Source organism: Athene cunicularia (assembly GCF_003259725.1).
Source record: "Athene cunicularia isolate RWA chromosome 3 unlocalized genomic scaffold, athCun1 chr3_part1, whole genome shotgun sequence".
Classification (NCBI taxonomy): domain Eukaryota; kingdom Metazoa; phylum Chordata; class Aves; order Strigiformes; family Strigidae; genus Athene; species Athene cunicularia.
This window is the reverse complement of record NW_020799097.1, coordinates 515,269-537,446: the sequence shown is the minus strand read 5'-3', so window position 1 is coordinate 537,446 and position 22,178 is coordinate 515,269. Positions and strand designations below refer to the sequence as shown.

Here is a 22,178-nt window from a genome sequence, read left to right as displayed (position 1 = left end):
CCAGCGCCAGGCCCCGAGGGAATGGCCTCAAGCTGCCCAGGGCAGGGTCAGGCTGGCTCTGAGGAAGGATTTCTGTGCAGAAGGGGCTGTTGGGCGTTGGAATGGGCTGCCCAGGGCAGGGGGGAGTCCCCGGGATCCCTGGAGGGGTTGAAGAGTCGGGCTGAGCCAGCGCTGAGGGATCTGGGGGAGTTGGGAGCGGTCAGGGGGAGGGTCATGGTGGGCTGGAGGAGCTGCAAGGGCTTTTCCAACCTGGATGGTTCTGGGGTTCTCTGGTATTTCTCTGAATTTCACACAATTCTCTCTGACTTTAAACTAAATATTTAATATTTTACCTTTTCCTGCCTTCCAGTCTATCACTAAGCACTAAACTCCTCCCTGCTAAGTACGTGACCTTGCAGAATTTTTGCTGATTTCTCGCCCGATTGCCATTTGATTCTGTTCTTTGCCTTCTGTCCCATCCAGCATCAGTTCCGCCAGTTCTTTGTTTTTTAAACAATAGCCAACTAATTTTTAGAAGCCTTCTGTTGCAAATCTCTGGAAGGGTGAGTGAACTCTTAGCAACAGACTTTCTTTCCTTCCAGTTCTCTTTATCGATGCACTCAGAGAGCTCTGGTGAGTTGGTGAGATCTGCGTTTCCTCTCCGGGTGCTGATCAGACTCTGATCTTTCCCAGCGTCTTCTTCTCAAACTGCAGTTTCCACCCAGTGGAGACACAAATGCAAGTTTACAAACGTTCTTACTGCTCTTTCAAAGTACAGATATAACCTTCGCTTTCCAGGTCTTAGCATAACATCAGGGTTCTTTTTTTGCCTTTTAAGTGGTAATTCTGCTCACTGTGTGACCGTGTCATCTTTTATTATGTGCATGTGTCATCTGCATTTGGTAATCTTCTCAGGGACTTCCAAATTACGGGTTTCTTACCACATCTTCTTGTTGTTGTTTTAAACGACAGTTCACAGTCTGATACTGCCTCACCTCTGCTCTGTGTGCCTCCCAAAAAACTTGCTCTTTTCATTTAATTTCCACGCCACGTGTGAGAATTCTAGTTTTTATAATTTGTTGTTTCAAATTCTACACATTTTATTGAAATGCTGCGTTCTGATGCTTACTGTTACTGTAGTGTTTTGGGGAGCTTCCCTCCTCTGGGAGTAGTGAGCGGGATCACACTTCATTAATGAAGAGCTGTTGTCGTTATCGCTTAACTCCTTCCTGCTGCAGGAGGATGCTAGCTTAGCCTTGTGCATTCTAGCACTAATCGCTTCGGGAAGCAATCATTTATTTAAATACTTTCCATCTGAATCTGGTTTATGGTCAGGGTGACCACCCACCTCCCCGCGATCAAACATTCCTTTTACTCTTCGTTTGGTTTCCTTGACCTTGCAGTGGGCATCACTGTCTGCACAAATTCACACGCAGGTCCATGCGCAGACCACACAGTTGGTGACTCAGGAGGTTTCTTTCTAACCACCTCTCTGTATTTGCCAAGACGATAGAGACGAAACCGTGATTACGAGAGACGGGGACCACGTGGTTTCCCTCTCTGGCCACGTGTTGTCACCCACTGCTGCCAGAGCAGAGTGGTTTGGTATCCTGTGCCAACAGGAATATCTATATTAGTACAGTATGTATTGATACAGTATATTATCCCACCCCCAGTTTGTTTGGTTTAAAAGTCTAAATCACCTGAAAGTAGGAGCCTTCTGCTTTAGGACTCCATATGGCTCGGACTAGGTTTAAGCCTCTGGGCTCATCCACTGGGAATACGTGTTCATTTACTGGGATATCCTGTATATTCCCATATTTCTTTTTTAGAAAGGAGCAAGTGATGTTCCACTTCCTTTGCATCTCATTTATCTTCCCGCTCCTGCGTGGGATTCAGATTTAATCTGACCAGAAACTGCCATCAGTTAGGTGTCTGACTGCAGGTCGTTCCGGACTAAGACAACCGTTGCCTGTGTCTGTGTTTCCAGTTAGATGTGACTTGGCTAAACCGGTGTGAACCTGAAGCTTTTTCTCAAGCTGCAGTGTTGTTTTATAGCACCTGTTTGCAAGATTAATAAAGAGGTGGACAGGAGATGAAAAATCTGAAGTGGGTCATAGGAATTGCTGTTGGCTTTCAGAGGAAAGCAGCTGCCTTGGTGGTGGGGAGGAAATAGAAATGATTCTTCCTGCAAAAAGGAACATTTGCTGGAGGCGCAGTTTTCACGAGCCTCATGAGAGGATCTGAACTGGTGAGGACTGGCTAACGTGCTGCAGGGAAATGTATAAAGGTTGGATTACGTATCTCTCTATATTTTTCTTTTCTTGTAGTGTCATCTAGACTATCACAGACATCCTCTCCTCAGTCAGGCTGCCCGTCACCTTCCATCCAGGCAGGCAAAGTCATCTCCTCATCCCAGAAGCACAGCAAGAAGGCACTCAAACAGGTAAGCAGCCTGGTCTGGAGCCCGGCCTGGGCGTCCTCGCAGGCATTTTAGTCCTCTGGTAACCTCAGTGAAACTGCACTCTGCAGGGAAGTTACTCAGGACTGCCTCGCTGCCTCATAGACAGGGTTGGGCTAAAACATCTCTGCTCTTAAAGGTGGTTCAAAATATTGTGCTATTTAGTTATTTTTCTTTTTTTCCCTAAATAAGCATCTGGACTTTTTTTTTTTTTTGGTTATTAGAGAATGGCTGTAAGGTGTTAGTTCTTTTCACCCAACCTTTTAATGAGTGCGCTTCGCTTTCTACAGACGGTTTTAGTAAACGGAAGGTGTTCTGGGGAAAAGAATTAAATCCACTGACCTCTCCCCCTAATTAGCAGCATGCTTTCCCTTCCAGGGAGTTCTGGGGGTGCAGCCTGTGTGTACCTGCCGAGGGAGGAAGGGGAAGGAGAGCTCACTGACTTTGCCTTGCACCTCCGCGGGGTGTTAGGGGACAAAGAGGAGGGCTGACTGTTTTCCAGGCTTGGGCAAGGACTGTCGTGTAGAGGGTGTTAATTGTGCGCACGCGGGGTGCGGCAGGTAGGTGTTTGCACTTCAAACGATTTCTTTCCGCTAATGAAAAATGCAAGATGAATTAGTCCCCTGAGTGCCTTATTTGCAGGTGTTTCCCCAACTGCGTTGTTTAGTTTTCCATGAGCCTTAGGAAGGAAATGCTCTATCAGGGTTAGATTTACTCCTGAGAGTAAAGTAAGAATCTGTAAGGGTTATGCATCACGTGTCAGAGGACACGCTAGCCCAGGGGTTACAGAAGCTTGTCACAGACAGATGAAATCACGATGTGTTCCAGACAGGATTTACCTTTCCCAGCCTGCTTTCCTGAGTTTTTCCAGCCGAGAAGCAGCGCTCAGGGTGGCATTCAGCTAACAGGGATGCCCCTGGCCTTGGGAGAAGGGTCTGCAGTGAGAGAAGGATCTAATTAGGGCGTATCATTGAGGAGAGTACGACGGGGGAGATAAGGCAGCTGGATAAACTGGAGCTCTGTTCCCAGCAAGAGAGAGCTGAGTTGATGTCAAAGTGAGACACCAGCTCTAGGGAATCTTCTCGCTTCTTTCTTTTCCCACTCAGCTGTTTCTCGACAGAAGTGTCCGTGTTACTCTGATGTCGTTTGCTGCCGACAGCCACAATAAAGAAGTAAGACTGTGTTGTCTCTTCAGGCAGATTTTCTGAAGTTCAGAGTCAAGCTTCCACTTTCATTTGGATCCTCAGAAAATTGCTTCTCACTAATTCGTCAAGATATTAATTATACTCTTCGCTTTCCCCTCCTCATCCCTCTTCAAGCCTGGCTGGCAATCGTTTCTCTCTGACAGCTGCATCTCTCTTTTAGGAGGGTGATCAAACAGATTCGGGGTTTGTTGTGAGCAGCCCTCCTTCCCCTCTCGTGCTCGGCGGCTCCTCTTCATTCCCTCTGGTCTGCAGGTCCATGTTCCACAGAATCACAGGTTGGAAGGGACATCTGGGCAAACCCACACCCCATTTCCAAACCAACACTGTTCCCAACCTGCACTCTGTCTCCTTTTCTCCTCTCTTCCCAGCCTCTGCCCGTACCTGCCTAACAGTCTTCTCCTTTTCACCTCTGAATTCCCAGTGCTGCTGCTCCCACCAGCTGCCCCCCACCTTTATATTCATGCCCTGTCTCTGCTCTCTCCCTCTCCCACTCCCCACTTCCTTGCTCTGAGGTGTGTACCCGAGCATCCTCGTCCCACCGCTGTCGCTGAATTAAGTATGTCAGAGCCGGGGAGTTCCAGAGTTTAGACGATATTCTCAGTTTCACTGTTCATCTCATCGGTTTGGGAAAAAAAAAAAAGAAAACCTGAAAGGGAAACGGGGAACCACATGGGGGCCTTGATGGCTGCATAGCATACCCGTTTGTACTGAACCCTCCTGCGGCTCTCTGCGGGGCAGAAAGCTGTTTCTGATGGTGGTCATCTTCCTCGGAGCAGCTCTCCTCCCTGAGCTCAGCTCCGTGGCACAGGAGCACAAGTGTCAGTCTGTCGCGTTGTAACTTCCCTTGCATGCACACAGGAAAAAGAAGGTGTTACCAGAGAACAACAAAACCATTCAATCATTTAACTGTTTGATCTAGCTCAGATCAGATTAAGAATATTGCATGCCTAATCCTCAATGCCTCAGTACGAGAGAGATCTGGAGGGGCTGGAGCAAGGGCAGAGGAGGGCAGCGAGGCTGGGGAAGGGCTGGAGAATCAATGCTGTGAGGAGCCAGGGAAGGAGCTGGGAGTGTGCAGTGTGAGGAGGAGGAGGCTGAGGGGAGCCCTCATCCCTCTCTGCAGCTCCTGACAGGACATTGCAGAGAGGCTGGGGCTGGGCTCTGCTCCCAGGGGATCAGGGACAGGACAAGAGGGAACGGCTGGAAACTGCCCCAGGGGAGGGTCAGGCTGGGCAGGAGGAGAAAATGTTTCCCAGCAAGAGTGGTGCGAGAGTGGAACAGGCTGCCCAGGGAGGGGGGAGTCCCCATCCCTGGGGGGGTTTCAGGGCCGTTGGGATGAGCTGTGGGGGATGTGGGGTAGGGGAGAACTGTGTAGAGTCGGGCTGAGGGTTGGACTCGCTGATCCCGAGGGGCTTTTCCAGCCTGAGTGACTCTGTCATTCTGTGATCCTTTGCTTAATTTTAGTTCCAGTGGAATTCTGCCGTTTGACCTGATATCACAGCTTCCTCCTCTTCCTAAACATGGTTGTCACTGTGGTCAGAAAAGTTACACAAAGTAGATTAAATGAGCGAATGTAGACAGCAGGAAGGAGACAGCAGTGTTCTGAGTAGTAGGAAAAACATAAGCTACTGAGTGAAACAAGAATTAAAGAAAGCTTTATCTTTTTAATTACGTCTGCAACCCAGATTATTTGCTAGCATGCTCTTCAGAAGACAGCTGGCTGGATTCAGCCCTCCTGTCTTAAGTGCTAAGTAATTGTGACGGTGCTGGAGGGAAAAGAGAGCGGGTGCTGAGAACTTTTAACCCCGGGACACCACGCTCCCGCTGTACTGACAGGAAGTAACGGGTCCTTTAAGAAATAAAAATCAGCATTTAGTTCACAAACACATCAGAGATAAAACTGTAAAGTACAACCGATAGTATGGTGCACGCTGGTGTGCCACCACCATGCAGTTGTGGTCAGGGAGCAGGTGGCCACATTCTTTACAACGAGTTGGAGAAACCCCCGAGTTAGAGGTTGGCAATATCTGAATCCAAACCGGCAGAGAGATGTCAGTGCTGCTCATCCTGGTGGAAAGATGAAACAGCCACAGGGGGAGAAACCCCCTTCGTTACAGTGAGGGTGTGCTGATGCAAACCCCACCACCTTGAGACTCTGAAATTTATAATCCAGATCCAGAAAGACAGGCGGGTTCTCGCCCATGGCCGTAAAATGCAGGTACTACCCGAATTCTTTCCTCCGGTCCTCTCCAATCCCTGCCCTCATCTCATCCGTACCCACTGCCGTCAGAATTCACAGAAACCCAGACTGGCTGGGGTTGGAAGGGACTTCTGGGGTCCCTCTGCTCCAACCCCCTGCTCGGGGGGGTCACCCGGAGCTGCTTGCCCAGAGCCACGTCCAGGCGGTTTCTGAAGATCTCTGAGGAGGGAGAATCCACAACTTCTCTGTGCCAGCACCTGCTCCCCCTCATAGTAAAAGCGTATTTCCTATTTGGGTGGAATTTCTGATTTTGTGCCGGTGGCACCGCGGGCAGAGCCGGGCTCCCTCCCCGCGGGTGTTTGCAGACACGGAGTCACCCCCTGAGCCTCCCCTGCTCCGGGCTGAGCAGCCCCAGGTCCCTCAGCCTCTCCCCACAGCAGAGCTGCCCCCGTCCTTCCGCGCCCCGGGCCCCTCGCCGGGCTCTCTCCAGTCTGTCCCTGTGCCCCGGCACTGGGGAGCGCTGGGCCCGGCCCTGCCGCGGTGGGGGCAGAGGCGAGCCCCATCCCCTCCCTCGCTCCAGATCTCACCGCGGGGTTTTTAGCAGTCACAGCCCCTGCCCTGATCGGGCGTGTCCCACTGGCTCTCCTCTTCATCCATTATTCTTCTGTTGCTGCATACGTGGGACGAGTACGGCCAGGGACTGGGTGGGGCTACACCCTACAAAAGCCTTCTGGTGGGTGAATCGTGGCTTTGTCAACTTTTTTGTGAGGAAGGGAGCGGTACAAGACAGATTCTTCTCCGTTCAGAGCATCCTCTGGGGGGTTTAGCATCATTATCGGGGCCCGTGGGCAGGGGCAGAGCAAGGGGTGGGTGCGTAGGAGCAGCTCCTGGTCCCGGTTCTCATCCCCAGCGGAGCTGACAGCCAGGAGCTGTCGGGTTTTTGTTTACATGACAGTTGGAGGTGCTGGTGGTGCTGGATGGCGCCATTTTGAATTCCGCTCCTTTTCAGCTCTTCCGTAGAATCAAGTGGTGGTTTCCGCCCTCGACAGCGAGGGGGGCGGTTGCTGCCCTTTGTGCAAACGCACCTGTGCCCCGAGGAACATCTGCCCTCTCGCTCGGCGAAGACAAAGGACAGCTGAAAGGCAAACAAAAAGGAAAATAAGAAATAACGAGTCCCAGCGCGGGCACGGGGGGAGCGTCCGCGCAGGCCGGGGCAGAGGAGAGTCGGGCTGGTGCTGGCTGAGGGGTTTGTCGTGCTCCAGCCCTCGGAGGGAGCGGGGCCTCTGCGCCTTCCAGAGGGTTCTGCGGCCGTGGTGCCTAGAACCTGCCGCCTGATTGGTGGGTGCGGGGTAGCTAGTGCTTTCCTGATTGGCTGGTTCCTGACGGGGGGTGGGATGGCAGAGTGGGGGCCTTGTGTGGCTGGAGCTGAGGGGAGCTGGGCCTGGTATGGGGTGTTGTGGGGGAGCTGGGAGCCTGTTACAGGGTGTTGTTGGGGAGCTCTGCCTGTTACAGGGTGTTGTGGGGGAGCTCTGCCTGTTACAGGGTGTTGTGGGGAGCTCTGCCTGTTACAGGGTGTTGTTGGGGAACTCTGCCTGTTGCAGGGTGTTGTGGGGAGCTGGGAGCCTGTTACAGGGTGTTGTGGGGGAGCTCTGCCTGTTACAGGGTGTTGTGTGGGAGCTCTGCCTGTTGCAGGGTGTTGTGGGGGTGCTCTGCATGGTGTGGGGTGTTACGGGGAGCTGGGCCTGCTGTAGGGTGTTACGGGGGAGCTGGGAGCCTCCCCACCCCCCCGTACCTACAAGGAGGTGATGGAGGAGACGGCGCCAGGCTCGTCACAACACAGTGACGGAGGTGGAACGATGAGGAACAACGGGTGTAAGGAGAAGCAGGACACGAGGAAAAGCTTTCCCCACGGGGGGAGTCCAGCAGTGGGGGGCCCAGAGCGGTTTTCCGAGCTGGGAGGTTTCCAAGAGCCGCCTGGCCAGAGCCCGAGCGCCCTGGGGGAGGCCGAGCTGCCCCTGCTCCGCACTGGGGGGCTGGGGACCTCCTGAGGTCCCTTTTGGCCTGAATTACTCTACGATTATGACAGGACTCAATATAAATTTAGCTTTATCAACAGAACCCCCAAACGTTTGTAACAGAGCCCACAAGTGTGAAGCTGACGCAGAATTGAAGAAGAGGTGCCTAACGAATAATCATTCCCTCCTCTTCCCACCGCTGCCGTGGGCGCCTCAGGCGCCGCGGGACCCAGAACCGAGGTGACACCACGAACAAAAGCAGGTTGTTCTCTCTAAGCTGAGAAAAACGCAGCAAGGAGATGGCGTATGGAGTAGGAGATGAACTGAATGTACAAACCCGTAAATATTGGGAGTGATTTCCGCCAGGGAGGCGTGGGAGTCACACAGCCCCCTGAACTAGCCATCTGCGTGGTCCGGTACTTGAGGCGTTCACCTTTGCCTGTGGTTCATCTTCAAACCAACGAATAATTTGTAAAAGCTTCCCTGGATCTGTTTATGGATTTTTTTTGTTACTCATATGAATGCCAGGTCTCTCTTTTTATTTCTCCTTTTAAAAAAAAACCTGACCTCAATAACAGGAGGTTAATTGTGCATTGCAGAGGGTACTTCCTCCTGCCGATTTTCAGTTTTGCTGTTTCAGTTTGGCTGAATGGTTTTTTCAACCTGTGGGAGAAGCGGCTAAATAGGAACTATTTAATAAATAGGAAAACGGGAACTGAACGTGTCTGCGCGTGGTCCGTACCCTTTTGTCGTCCCTCTCCTCATTTGTGTGTTTACAGACTGAAAGTCAGGCTGTCTTCTGTTTTCTTCAGGTGACAGATTCTGTGGGTCCCCACGTATTTTTATTCTCTCTCCTAGTTCCAACTGTATTAGTTGTTACTATCATCCAGGACAGTGATGATCTCTAGTTAGCAGGCTCACTCAGATTTATTTATGCAACACAACATTTCTGGTTGCTTCCTATTTCAAAATTCCACGGTATACTTGATCTGTCATAATTTATTCTGCTGTTAACTTCATTTGGGTTTGGATTTCAATTTTTGAAAACGGACGCTTTGGTTTGGGTGAACGCTGCAGTTTAACCAGATCCCTTCTTACTTCCTTGTCGTAGTCGTTTGTGCCTTTTTAGCCCATGTTTCGGTCACCTTAACAGTCTGAAACAAAGGGATTTATTTTGTTCCCTTCAGTGTTCTAATCCTTGTTACTCTCCTAACGAAGAAAGTCTTTCCTAAGGGTCGTGTCTCTGTTGAAGGTTTTTAGTAAGCTGCTACTTGCAAGGAGACTGAAATGAATTGCGTTATGGTGCTTTTACTTTGAAGTTATTTATATAATTACTTCTTGAGCCAACTCCCGATTCGGAATCCTTTCTCTTTGCATTCTCTGGAGATCATTTTTCATGGAAGAACACAACTAAGATGTTCTGCAAACATTAACTTTTTACTTTAGCTGCAAGGTAGGGAGTCTGGCTACTCGCAGCGTATTTAAACACGCGGACTGAAGGTCTGTCAGAACTCGGTTTCGAACTTTTGACGTAGACTCCGAACGCAACCGTCGGTCACTGTGAAACAAGTGGTTTGTGCCGAGTACCAAATCTCTTAAGAATTATTTTGAATTTCTCCTTGGTCATGTTCTTCTGTCCTCTTCCCCAGGCCTTGAAGCAGCAGCAGCAGAAGCAGCAGCAGCAGCAATGCAGAGCAGGCATGCCCGTGTCGTCGAGCCAGCACGCCCTGCTGAAGGCCGTCAAGGCAGCCGGCGACTCCGCACCTGCCAAACCGGGTACGTGGCGGAGACGCTCCTCTGCGCTCGTTTAACTTCCCTTTTATCCCTCTTGGGGGTCGAGAGAAGGAAGTGCTCTTTTCATGTGGCGCTCTTTTTGTTTCGGAATCAGCCTGGCTTCTGTTTTCCTGGCTTTGATTTCATTAGGAATGCATTCAGTTAAGAGTAGTCTGGCTGAGCTGGTGTCTGGTTAGAAAGCTGCTCTCTGTGCTAAACATCTTCCCCTACAGCTGCCCGGACGCTGTGCTCAGGTACTTCTCATGGCTAAGCAGATTAGGTGGGGTTTCTCTTATTTTATTTTTTTTTCCAAAGTGGCTTCTCATCCTGTAGCATGGCTCTCATGTCTCCTTCCAAAGATCTGAAGAGTCTCCAGGAGGTTTCCACGTTAGAAATCAACGAGATCACCACCCTGCTCCTGTTGGTTCAGCAGTGCGTTAGCTCCCTTGCCCCCAGCAGCCTTTCACTAGGTACCACCAGTTCCTGGTAGTTCCTTCAAACCGAACCAACCGCCTTTGGCCTGGTGACCAGCGCTGCCGACAGCCCGCACAGGGAGAGGTGCTCAGAGCAGGGTGAGCTCCAGAGCAGGGGGCTCTGTCTTTGGATTTCTTGGCCTGGATGGGATTCTGTTCCGTGGATTTGCCTAAATTACAAAGCAGATTTTGTGACAAACCCCACGCTGTGAAAACTCCTCGATTTTGTTTGGTTTGAGCCCAGCATTTCATACTTTCATTTGATTTCTTTCTAATTGTCAGACAGGCGATGAACAACTACCATTTGTTTGACAATTTTGCCACTTATGACTTCTGTAGACATCTCTTTTTTTCAGTCTGAAGAGTCCTACTGTATTTCCTCATTCCTCCCATGGAAAGCCACGTGCTTTTTGCAATAGAGAGTGAAAACCACACCCGGTATTCCGGGTGCAGGATGTGTTCTGAATTTGTGTAGCATCACTTTGGTACTCTGTATTTTGTTCATCTTTTCTTATCAATCCCTAGTATTCAGTTTGCTGGTTTTGGACCCCTCCAAGAGTGGGGATTTTCCTAGAACTGCTAAGACTGAGACTCTTTCCTGAGTTGTTATCTTCTATCTAGGGGCCCAGCAGTATGCCTGTGAGGTTAGGGGAGTTCTTCTTTTCGTACATCACTTCACGTTTCTATACAGGGATCATATCTGTTCTTTCATCAGTCAGCCCAGCCATTCCTTGGCATGAAGTCCTGCAGCTGTAATGGTGAGGGGAGGGTGTTGGGACCTAAGAAATAAAGAGAATTTAAGTGCACAGGGTTGGTCTCTGTGGTGTGGAGCAGGGAGAGGCAGGGTGGGATCAGCAGCCTCATGTGTGAGAGGAGAAGAGGGCTTTTTGAGGCTGAGATCCCTTCCAAAAGCAATGATCTCCTCCTCTGCTTCACAGTCCTGTGGATTCTGATCCTGCTTCACCAGCTGCACCGTGGGCACTGTCCTGCCTGCCTGAGCTGTGTGTGCCCGTGTGCCCCCTCTGCTGTGCTAATCATCACGGGTCGGGTGCTGAGCTCGCTCAAACCCAGACACAGCTGTGAGAGAGAGGGGCTGGAGCAAGGGCAGAGGAGGGCAGCGAGGCTGGGGAAGGGCTGGAGAATCAATGCTGTGAGGAGCCAGGGAAGGAGCTGGGAGTGTTGAGTGTGAGGAGGAGGAGGCTGAGGGGAGCCCTCATCCCTCTCTGCAGCTCCTGACAGGACATTGCAGAGAGGCTGGGGCTGGGCTCTGCTCCCAGGGGATCAGGGCCAGGACAAGTGGGAACGGCTGGAAACTGCCCCAGGGGAGGGTCAGGCTGGGCAGGAGGAGAAAATGTTTCCCAGCAAGAGTGGTGCGAGAGTGGAACAGGCTGCCCAGGGAGGGGGGAGTCCCCATCCCTGGGGGGGTTTCAGGGCCGTTGGGATGAGCTGTGGGGGATGTGGGGTAGGGGAGAACTGTGTAGAGTCGGGCTGAGGGTTGGACTCGATGATCCCGAGGGGCTTTTCCGACCTGAATGATTCTGGGATTCTGAGATGGAAATCCCTCCCACCCCTCAGTAATTACCCTCTTTTTCCATCCTTCACCCTTGATTTTCCTGGCTGGTCCTGATTCATCTCAGCAAGATGATGGTCATGAAAATGTAACTGTCGAGGAAGACGCAGTGAGAACGCTCACGGGAAAAGACTTGTGTCCAGGCACAGAGGGAGTGGCTGACACTGGCAGATGTGGAGCTTGCCTGAAAAAAGGGCGAGAAAGCAAACCAGTTCACAACAACACTAATCTCCACTCCCAAATCCTAAATTGTTTTCAGTCTTTTTTAAAATGCCTTGTTGGTAAAGCCTGGTAACACGGGTAATACCAAGCAGTTGGTTACCTTGGAGAGCAAAGGTGTGTCCCCCTCCTTCTTGCAGCACCTCTTTCCAGTCCCACAACTCCTTCCCTTCCAACCAGTCCCTCAGCCAGTAAGGGCGTGCTTAGAGCAAGAAACACCTGCCCGTGGAGGGAGAGAAGCTGCATCTCTGCTCCCGAGTCAGTCCTTGCCGACATACTGGGCACAGCACCTGGATCTGTCAGCGCCAGCCCCGCCTGGGCCAGGCGGAAGGCGCAGGGATGGGACCACGGGCAGCTTGGGCCAGACCCTGGGGCCAGGGGAATGTCCCCATCACCGTTCAGTTACTGGGGTAGAAGTAGCCAGAGAGGATTATCCAGTGGCAGTGAGACAATATGAGCATGGAGAACATCTGCTCTTATGTATTCTTGGTGTCATTACGTGACTGTTTAGCTGACATTCACTGGTCAGGTTAAGAAATTTCCTAGAGCTGTCAGAAGCTGAGCCTAGGAGTACCCTGAGAGCTCTTCTAGTCCCCGTCCTTCCTCAGGGTGGGACCTGTGATGTGTTCCCATCAGCTGCTTTCTTCAGGCTGTTCTGAGAGATGCCAAAACTCCCAGCAAGTCATGTGCCCTTCCTGCTTTCTGAACTTTATCCTTAAAATGTTTTTCTTAGCCTCTAATCAGAATCTTTCCTTGCATCCATGGGTTTAAACCCGAGGTTTCCTGTCCTGTCCACCAGGGACACAGAGGGCAGGTTATTCGATTTCTTCCCTGACCACCTTTTGCACAACTGGAGATGTTTCCTCATCTCATGCTGATCTTCTCCAGTACAAAATTCTGTCTGTGTTTTAGTGCGTTTGTTTATTCTCCCTTTCCAACTATCTCTGAACAAATCCAAACCAAAACTAGACCAGTCTGTCCTGGCTCGCTGGTTATAATGCTGCTGGAATGTTTCTTGTAACATCTGTTGAGGCAGATGCAAGGTTGTGGCTGCGCACCATATATCCAGTTGAGGGGAACAGGCCTATTTATCAGCTGTACTTCATGCATCGTTTAATAGCAGAGAAAGTATTTAACAGCTGATGAGGTCGCCTCTGGTTCCCAGGAAGCTTTGTAGTTCAGACCCTTTCAAAAAGGTTAAGGGGAAAAAGGTTTCTATCATCTTACTTGTTTGAAATTCTCTCCTGAGCTGTGCTTGTGCCCCTCACACCTGAGCTGAGAAGGAAGCCAAAATTAATCCAGTGGACAATCACACATTTCCCGTGACGACGTTAAGAAGATGCAGGGGCAGGTGTGTAAAGGCTTTGGCACAAAATGACAGTTGAAAGCCTTCTGCAGTTTCTCTGCTAACTAGGATTAAACCCGCTGGGTTCATTAGCACAGCAGGCAGATAGTCCTGGAGGATCCCACCTCCTGGGCACCCTGCCCCAGGGGCGTTGGGTCTGTACTTCGGGAAGTGGGACCAGAGGAGACCTGAGAGGGACTGCAAGAGGCGGGACGTGCCCCCGGATTGCTAGCTAAGGTAATTATTAAAACAGACCAATGGAGTAAGTCATCCAAATGGATGTTGTTTGGCATCTTCATGTTTTGTGACTGCAGCGAGGCTTTTCCCTTCCCTGCCTGCAGCCAGGACCCTGCTGCTGGCGGCCCGTCTCTGGCCCTTCCCGGGCTCTGTCCCAGCCCTCCGGGCCGGGAGGTCACAGTGTAGCAGTTTCTCTCCTTATTTTGCTTTCACTCTCCCCAAACTATTGCCACACACGCTTTAATCATGGGGGAACTATTTTCTTCCAGCATCTCTATTTAATTTTTTGTTTCTGTTTTTCTCTCTCCAACTTTCCTGTATTTTGCTGCTACGTTGCAGTTGCAAGGTGTCGTGTATCGATTTACCCGGCCTTTGTACTGCTGCTCTGAAAGGGTGTTGGAGTCACAGGACCGTTGACGTTGGCAGGGACCTCGGGAGGTCCCCAGCCCCCCCAGCGCGGAGCAGGGGCAGCTCGGCCTCCCCCAGGGCGCTCGGGCTCTGGCCAGGCGGCTCTTGGAACCCTCCCAGCTCGGAGGTGACAGAACCTCTCTGGGCCCCCCACTGCTGGACTCCCCCCGTGGGGAAAAGCTTTTCCTTCTCTCCCGCCTGACTCGTGCCCGTTTCCTCTCGTCCTCCTGCCCTGCGCCACTGGGACCAGCCTGGCTCTGGCTTCTGGCAGGAGCAGGGTGGTGACTCCCAGGTGTCCCTCAACCTTCTTCCTTCTCCAGCCTGAGACGCTGCAGCCCTCGGCCTCTCCTCCCCGGGCGGGCACTGCCGTCCCCCGGGCATCTGGGGGCCCTCAGCTGCGCCCGCTCCTGGGCTCCGATCTCTTCCTTGTGTCGGAGGCCCCGGGAGGGGACACGGAGTCAAGGTGTGGGCTGGGGAGAGCTGAGCAGGGAGGGGTGATCGCTCCCCTCCACCTGCTGGCTGCGGCCCCGTGGCCCCCCAGCCCAGGATGATGCTGTTGTGTCTGCCAGGGCCCCCACGTCCCCTCCAGCAGCACCATCCCCAGCCCGTGGCACTGCCAAAGCCTGCAGCATTTCCCCTGGTCAGGTCCCCATATCTCCTTCGCGTGACCAGAAATGTGCTCCAAGAGGAGTCGCTTCGTGATTTTCCCGGGGAGGAAAGTGAGGCTGGCCAGTCTGTATTTTCTCAGGTTGCCCTTAGGGCCCTTTCTGAACATTTGCCTTGCTTGGTTGTGGGGAATCTGCCACGATCTTCATTCTCCTTCAAAAGTGGTAGCAAGCGGCCCTTGTGAGGACACGGCTGGGCTCCCCCAGGACCTCTGGATTCCACTCATGTTGTCCCACGAGTTCCTAAGGGTAGAGACAACCTTCTCGACTCCTCTTCTTGCCTGGCTTTTCTGAGGAGCTGCTCTGTCTCTCCAGCCATGTGAGCTCTCCTTTGTGAGGGACAGAAAGAAGTTAAGGACCAAACTCACCCCGCGTAGCCTCAGGAAAGCCACATCCCTCAGCTTTGCTGCGGCCTTACTCGGCCCATTCCATCTGAGAACAGCCTGGTTGTGCCGTAGAAGCCTTCGGGCGTTGCTGCAGCGTGAGTGGCATTTGTACACTCTTCACCAGCATCCGTGGGGTCCTTCTGCCCCTCCTGTCCACGTGACAGTACCCAGAAGTAGCTGCCAGCCGGGACGGGGGGGTCAGCATACGGCAGAGGGGGCAGAGTTCTGCAGGGGAGCAACACACGGGTCCCACGGTTTCAGGGATGTATTGAGTCAGGAGTGGAACAGCTGGTGTAAGGAAGAGAAGGAAGGGGAAAGGAACCAGGCAGAGAGGCAGATGGGAATAAAGCTGTCACGGACTGGGCGAAGGAACTGATTAGTGCCAGTCATTAATCAGAGCCAGTGTTCGTTTAGTGTGTGACCTAATCATGTGTGTTGTGGAGTTGCTCTTTCGAGGGGTGGGACTTGGGTACTTTTCCGTACTTGAGTGAGTCCAGCTAGTGCCCATAAACCTAGAGGGTGGTGGGAAGACCAGCTCTTGTTCTTAATTCAGCTCATTTGGAAGAGGAGGGAAAGGAGGGCAGGGAGAATCTGGGAAAGAAACTCTTCCCACCGGCAGAAAAACTACTGCTGCACAAAAGAGAATGTGGGTGGCAGTGGTTTGTAAGGAGAAATCATAGTGGTGAAATCTGTCTAGTTTGGCTAAGTAGTGACTTCGGAGGAGGACATGAAAATATCTCCTGAGTATTTGAAAGAGGAGGAGGAATTACTGAGGGTGGTCTAAAAGAACAAAAGCTACAGTAGTAGTAGGTTAAAATTTAGAAAGTACACGCGAAGTATGAAGAGATTCTTCCTGACAGTAAGAGCAGCTAAAACTGCCTCAGAGAGGAAGTTTTTAACAAGGTGGTTACTGGGTTGGCTACAGATGGGAAATAAGATGGGACTGGCTGGGAAGCGCCCCCCAGCCGTAAATGAAATGGCTCTGGGAGAGCCACAGAGGGGTCTTCTACTCTCAGTAGGTGCTGCAAGAACAAAGGACTGTGAGTATCCCAGAAGTGCTTGGCCCAGAGCTGCTAGGATTAGGTACCCGAGTCAAAGAATCTTTATTTCAGTCCAAACAGATGTCTCATGTCATATTTCTTTGTACATCCCTGTGTTTAAACGTTTCAATTTCCTGTGCAGCTTGGGAAGGAAAGCAGTCAGATGGACAGTCAAGCAGCCCTCAGAACTCCACCTCCAGTTCCTCTCCCTCTGTTAAGCTCGATAACTCCTTGCCAGGGCTGGGGAAGAAACCGTTCCAGAGATCGGACAGGCTCCATGCAAGTAAGATACTTATTTTTCTGCTTACAGATTTGGTTGCTCTGATGACAAAATGGATTGGATTGGATCTCTGCTTACAGAGATTTGGATGCTCTGACGAACAAAAGCCTAAATAGCAAAAATTGAGTAAAATGTGCAATGAATTCCATTGCTAAAGTGACTTCTGGATGACTCTCTAAGGTGCTGCTAGTGTGCTGTGTGAATTGGGATAAATAACCCAAACATCACGTATGCAAACAAGCCTTTTCTCATTTCTTATCATCAGGGGTTTTACCTGTGACTTTGCAGCGTGCTGTTTGAGAAGCACAAAAGGCCTTGCATTAGTTAGCAGGCTCTCTAGGGTACTCGGAACACTTCGCTAACACCAAAAAGAAAGAAGAAATCCCTTCAGACCTCAGCCCCCGCCGTTGTTTGGCTTCCTTCTGTTTGCTGAGGTTGGGCCTTCCTCAGCCCCCCTGACCTTGCGTGGTTTCTCTTACCTGTACCAGGGGTGGCACTGACCTCGGTGAACCTAGGGATATCCTGAGGTCTCTCTCTCTGTGCTGATCATCCCGGATTTTCTCTACCACTGGTGAAAATAGGCGTTTCTCAGGGCACCTTTCATTTGTCCCCCGTAATTAGGAAATTCTGCAATTTAAGTAGCTTGTAAGCATGCATTTAAATTTGAATTCAAATTTGCATTTGAAACACCTTCGTGACTTCTAATAGAGCAAACTTCCCCCCAGGAAACAAGCCTCCCTGGCATTTCTGGTGTTAGGCACCCTTACCTTACAAATAACCGCCGCCACCCCTGCAGCCAGGGGAGCAGGGTCTGTCTCAGTATTACCCCGTTTGCTAATAATGCTCTTTTAATCTAAGCTTCAAAACACGTGGTGTTTTCCCAGTAAGAGCTGGTGGACGCGTCCAAAGGAAACAGAGTGCCCAGTGCAAGCGCTTCCTTCCTTCTCCTCGGGGTCTGCAGCACGTACACGACACTGGCTCGAGCAGAAGGGTTAATGCTGGACTCTCAAACGCAGCAAAGGAAAGTGTGTAGTGACTCTTTGTCTAGTGGTGGGGTTTCTACGCAAGCACAACAAGCTGATGAGTTTTTCTGAAATGCACTTTGCTGAGAACAAAGTAGGAAAGTCCAAGAAAAAACCCTGAGGAACAAACTGCCCTTAACTGGAGGCTTAAAATAGAAAATTGATGTGGCTAAGAGCGGTTCTAGAAACCCTCCTGGGAAAGACTCCTTGCCCCCAGCTAGCCAGGGTCCCTACAAAAGTTAGGTGAACAGACGCCGGCTGCAGTACATCAGGTATGGAAGTTTCCTGTGCTGGAAAAGACTTCCTACATATTGTTTTTAACTGTATGTGCAAAAGTAAAGCGTATCTTTCGAGTCGTGAAATGGGTCACGGAGGTGGCACTTCGAAAACCTCCGGTAGCCTGAACTCCAGCGGAGCCTTTAATCCTCTCTTAGGTGAGATGTCACGTGGGTCTTTGTGGTTTGTTGCAGGGCAGCTGAAGAGAACCAAGTGTGCTGAAATCGATGTGGAAACTCCCGACTCCATCCTGGTGAACACAAACCTGCGGGCGCTGATCAACAAGCACACGTTCTCCGTGCTGCCCTCGGAGTGCCAGCAGCGCCTGCTGCTGCTGCTGCCGGAGGTGGACAGGCAGGTAGGTGGTGGCTGCTGCAGGGGGGGCTCAGCAGGAGCATCTCCAGGGGCGATTCAGACTAGACAGCCCAGTGCTGTCTTTTGTCGGCTTCATCTGCTCGAGGGGAGGGTCTTATGACCCTTGGCCGAGAGGGCCAACGGCATCCTGGCTTGTGTCAGCCCTGGCGTGGCCAGCAGGGACAGGGAAGGGATCTGAGCCCTGGGCTCGGCACTGGGGAGGCCGCCCCTCGATTCCTGGGTTCAGTTTTGGGCCCCTCACCCCAAAAAGGCCATTGAATGACTCGAGCATGGCCAGAGAAGGGCAACGGAGCTGGGGCAGGGTCTGGAGCACAGGTCTGTTGGGGAGCGGCTGGGGGAACTGGGGGGGTTCAGTCTGGAGCAGAGGAGGCTGAGGGGAGACCTCCTGGCCCTCGGCAACTCCCTGCCAGGAGGGGGCAGAGAGGGGGGATGAGTCTCTGGAGCCAAGGCCCCAGCGCCAGGCCCCGAGGGAATGGCCTCAAGCTGCCCAGGGCAGGGTCAGGCTGGCTCTGAGGAAGGATTTCTGTGCAGAAGGGGCTGTTGGGCGTTGGGATGGGCTGCCCAGGGCAGGGGGGAGTCCCCGGGATCCCTGGAGGGGTTGAAGAGTCGGGCTGAGCCAGCGCTGAGGGATCTGGGGGAGTTGGGAAGGGTCAGGGGGAGGGTCATGGTGGGGCTGGAGGAGCTGCAAGGGCTTTTCCAACCCGGATGATTCTGGGATTCTGTGAAATCTTGTGCATGTCCTGGCTCAGACCTGCAAGTCCCTTGAAGACACTTTTCGGGGTGGTGCTGAGTGGAATCAAGAACCTGTGACCCAACACAGGTCCCCAGTTCAGGACGAGATGAACCACATTCTCCCCTCCCTGCACTGGCTTGACCCGATCACCGTGAGCCGTGAAGGGACAGCAGCTTAGACACAGACACTTCTAGCACAACCATCCATGTTTAGTGGAGTGAAATCCATCTGCAGAGCTGTGCTGCTCTCCTGGTTCTCACCAGGTGTTCACAAAGCCCATGGCTCTGGCAGCTGCCCCTGCTCTGCGGAGCTGATGGTGTTCCGTCAGAGTTAGGAGGGGTTCTGACATTTTATGCTGGCTCATAAATTCTAATCTCCAATCAGCATTCACTGGGGACTTGTTAGTCCAAGGCTGAGCCAATAAATATTTGCAGGAATTGTTTTATAAGTCCTGTGGCCTTTGTAATAATTAGGTATGTGTCAGAATATGATGTGATGGAGCTTGCAGCTGGAGTTCACTGGCAAGAGCCTCACAGCAGATGGGAAGACATTTCTGTCCTGACTTTTAAGTTCAATTGTCCTTAAATTGAATTAGAATTTGGCTGAGAACAAATTTTGGTCAACTAAATAATCCTGCTTGGCTCCTGAGAGGACAGATCTAACATTTCACAGTAGTAGATCTAGAGCAGCCCACGGCAGCGGCGGAGCCGCGCGCTCCGTGAAACGTCAGGCTTTGCCCTGGTGAACGGGAGAAGAGGTGAAGGCCTTGGACTAGTACTAACTAACCGGTTACTGTGTAACTAACAGTCTCTAAATCTGCCCCGCACAACCTTCGATGAGGTCACGTCCATCGCTTTAACCACCTGCACCACCGATGCTGCCCCGTGTTTCCCAGACCCTGCGCCCCTGGGCGCGGCTGCCCAGCTCTCCCGGGGTCACCGACGGATCCTGCCTTGGGGCGGTTGGGTTTGGTTTCTTTGTTCCCGTTTATTATTTACACAAGAAACGGAAACGCAGCAGTTTTGCTCGGGGCAGGTTTTTGTGACTTACTGAACGATACGTGTGTTTTGGTGTTTCGGGTAGAGAAATTCCACGTTTCCTGCTGCGCGACAGAGCCAACACCAACCTCCTACGTGTTTGCTTACCCTGGGTCTGGTTCCCACCGCGCTGCGTTCCACCTTAGCCCCACGTGTTCTCCTTTACGTCCCTCTGCAGCATGCCCGCCCTCTTCCTTACCTGTATTTCAACGACAGGTCTTGAGCTTCATTTGTCCCTGATTTCCCTGAAGCATCCCTGACTATGGTTGTATACACCTCCAAGTTACTTTTCCATGTTACCTTTTATGTCCTTGCTTCTCCTCAGACACTTTCTGTTCCCCGGAGGCAGCAGAGCTGCTGCTGTGGGTGGTAGTTTGGGCGATACCACACGTTCATTTTGCAGGGGAAGGGGCACCTGCAGCAGCTTTCCGAGGCTGCGCTGTTCTCTCTCCTCCTGCTTCCCCTTCCCACCTCTACTGCCGCTCGCGTACGTTTGTGCAGCAGCACGACCGCAGAAGATTGGCCTAAAGCGGGTGTGAGGAAAGTTTACCACAGCCTCTCAGATCCCAGGCTTGGCTAAGCACAGCCTTAAGGCAGCTGTTTGTTTTCTTCCGAGTGGGTTAAAGGCAGACGCCAGAGCGGCTCGTGGTGACGTTGGGACTCTTGCTCTGATCCCAGCCCCGCGTGGCCTTTAGCCTCTCCCGCTGTTAACGCTCTTCGCCGTGCCTTGTGTTCCAGGTGGGGGCGGATGGTTTGATGAAGCTGAGCGGCTCCGCGCTCAACAACGAGTTCTTCACCTCAGCTGCCCAAGGCTGGAAGGAGAGGCTCTCAGAAGGTAAAACTTCCCCAGGCACCGAGGCGAAATGCTAGAAGGCTTTTGGTTGTGAACGTTTGGGGAGTGGGTAAGAGAGATTTTTCTGGAGAAGCTGAAGCACTGGAGTGGCTTCTGAGGTGTAAGTCACTACTACACTACTACAGGTGTAGTTCCTAGAGCCCGTGAGAGCCAACGTGAGCCGAGAACTGTGTCCTGCCAAGGTCATGGGGCTTTAGAACTCAACCTGTGGGTACATGAGCAAGTCTTTGGAAGAGATGAGAAAAGAAGGAAAAACGTGTTTTAAAATCCTGTTTAAACGGCAGTAGAGCTGCGTTAGTCTCAAGTTGTGGTAGCTAAATGCAGCCCACAGCTAAGCTCAGTAGAGGAGGTAAATTATATTCCAGAGTCACACACTTTGTCGTAGCGAAGTCACTGGCCAGGGTTGGTACAGTCAGCCCTTCGAGCCGTTGGGGTTTTTTATCTAACACAAAGTCAGCCGTTTACTGATCTCCTGGAGTCCTGAACCTGCGGGGTCATTTGCATCTGGAACTTAGAGGGGCTTTAACTCCGTGATCTGATCAAAGTGGATCCCCCGAAGGTGCTGGCTCCCCGTGGGCAGGGACGGTTCCTCTGCAGCGGCCTGGCCCCAGAGTTTCTGTGAAGGCGGTAGCACCAGGCACGACATATCACCTACTCGTGCCCAGATGATTACCTAATGATGGACTCAAAATATTTACGTATGGTCTCACAAACCTTAATGGTTCAGAGCTGCGGGGAGGGCTCAGCCTCAGCTTTAGGAAACGTTTCATCCAAACAGCGACACGGGCACGTGTGGGATGTGCACCGCCAAGGTGGGAAACAAAACCCACCTGCGACACAACGGCACCGTTGACAGAAATATTTTGTGCCATTTGTGCTGGGCAAGACATCTTTGATGTCCTTAGTTGCACCCCAGCCGGGCACAGCTGGGGTCTCGAGGTGCCGTGTTGCTTCGCCATCCGTGTAGGGAAATCCTCAGAGCCTTCAGAAAATGACTGCCAGAGTGAAAAGAGCAGGCTGATTTTACTGTTAATAACGAAAGGAGATAACCAAGTAACACAGAGAATAAACAATAAGAAAAATGCAGACTAGAGCACTTAATTCTGGCTGCATACAGTTAATTACAGAAGAACAGCAAGGCAATCCAGCTGACGGTCCCTACGGCCGGGGAGGACAGTGTTAAGGAAGATCCCTCACGTCTCCAGCCCGCAGGCGCCGGGCAGCCCCGGGTGCAGCGAGGACCTGGAGTCCCTCTCCCTGCAGGTGGGGAGTCCCAGGCGACGCCTCCCCCCGGAGCTGAGGCACCCAGAGTCGGAGCGAGCGGGTCCGGCCTGCCGGGCCAACCCTCAGCAAGGCAGGACACCCGGCACCCTTGTTCCGAGCGGAGACAGCTGCTTTCATCCTCCGGGGGGATTCCACCCAAAGCCCGCCCGGGGCTCGGGGGGGAGAACCGAGGGAGTTTCTGACACGGCCAAACACTTGGGTTCCAGCCTTGGACGAGGCTGGGCGAGGGCAGCTGGATACATCCTCTCAGCATCTCATCCTCAGTGCTGGTTAGGTTTGGCCCGGGCTGCATCTTTCACCAGGGAGCACACGCGTTTCCTTAATGATCAGGTACTGATAATT

At 52.1% G+C, this 22,178-nt stretch overlaps 1 protein-coding gene across 1 annotated transcript in view; it reads left to right on the top strand.

Moving 5' to 3' along the window:
• Positions 1 to 22,178, top strand: part of ASXL2 (ASXL transcriptional regulator 2) — a 110,606-nt gene that overhangs the window by 82,069 nt on the left and 6,359 nt on the right. Inside the window, exons 6-10 of the mRNA XM_026846307.1 lie at positions 2,310 to 2,425; positions 9,510 to 9,636; positions 16,119 to 16,259; positions 17,749 to 17,912; positions 20,438 to 20,534. Of these exons, the coding sequence (XP_026702108.1) occupies positions 2,310 to 2,425; positions 9,510 to 9,636; positions 16,119 to 16,259; positions 17,749 to 17,912; positions 20,438 to 20,534 (645 nt within the window). The remainder of the gene's footprint in view (positions 1 to 2,309; positions 2,426 to 9,509; positions 9,637 to 16,118; positions 16,260 to 17,748; positions 17,913 to 20,437; positions 20,535 to 22,178) is intronic.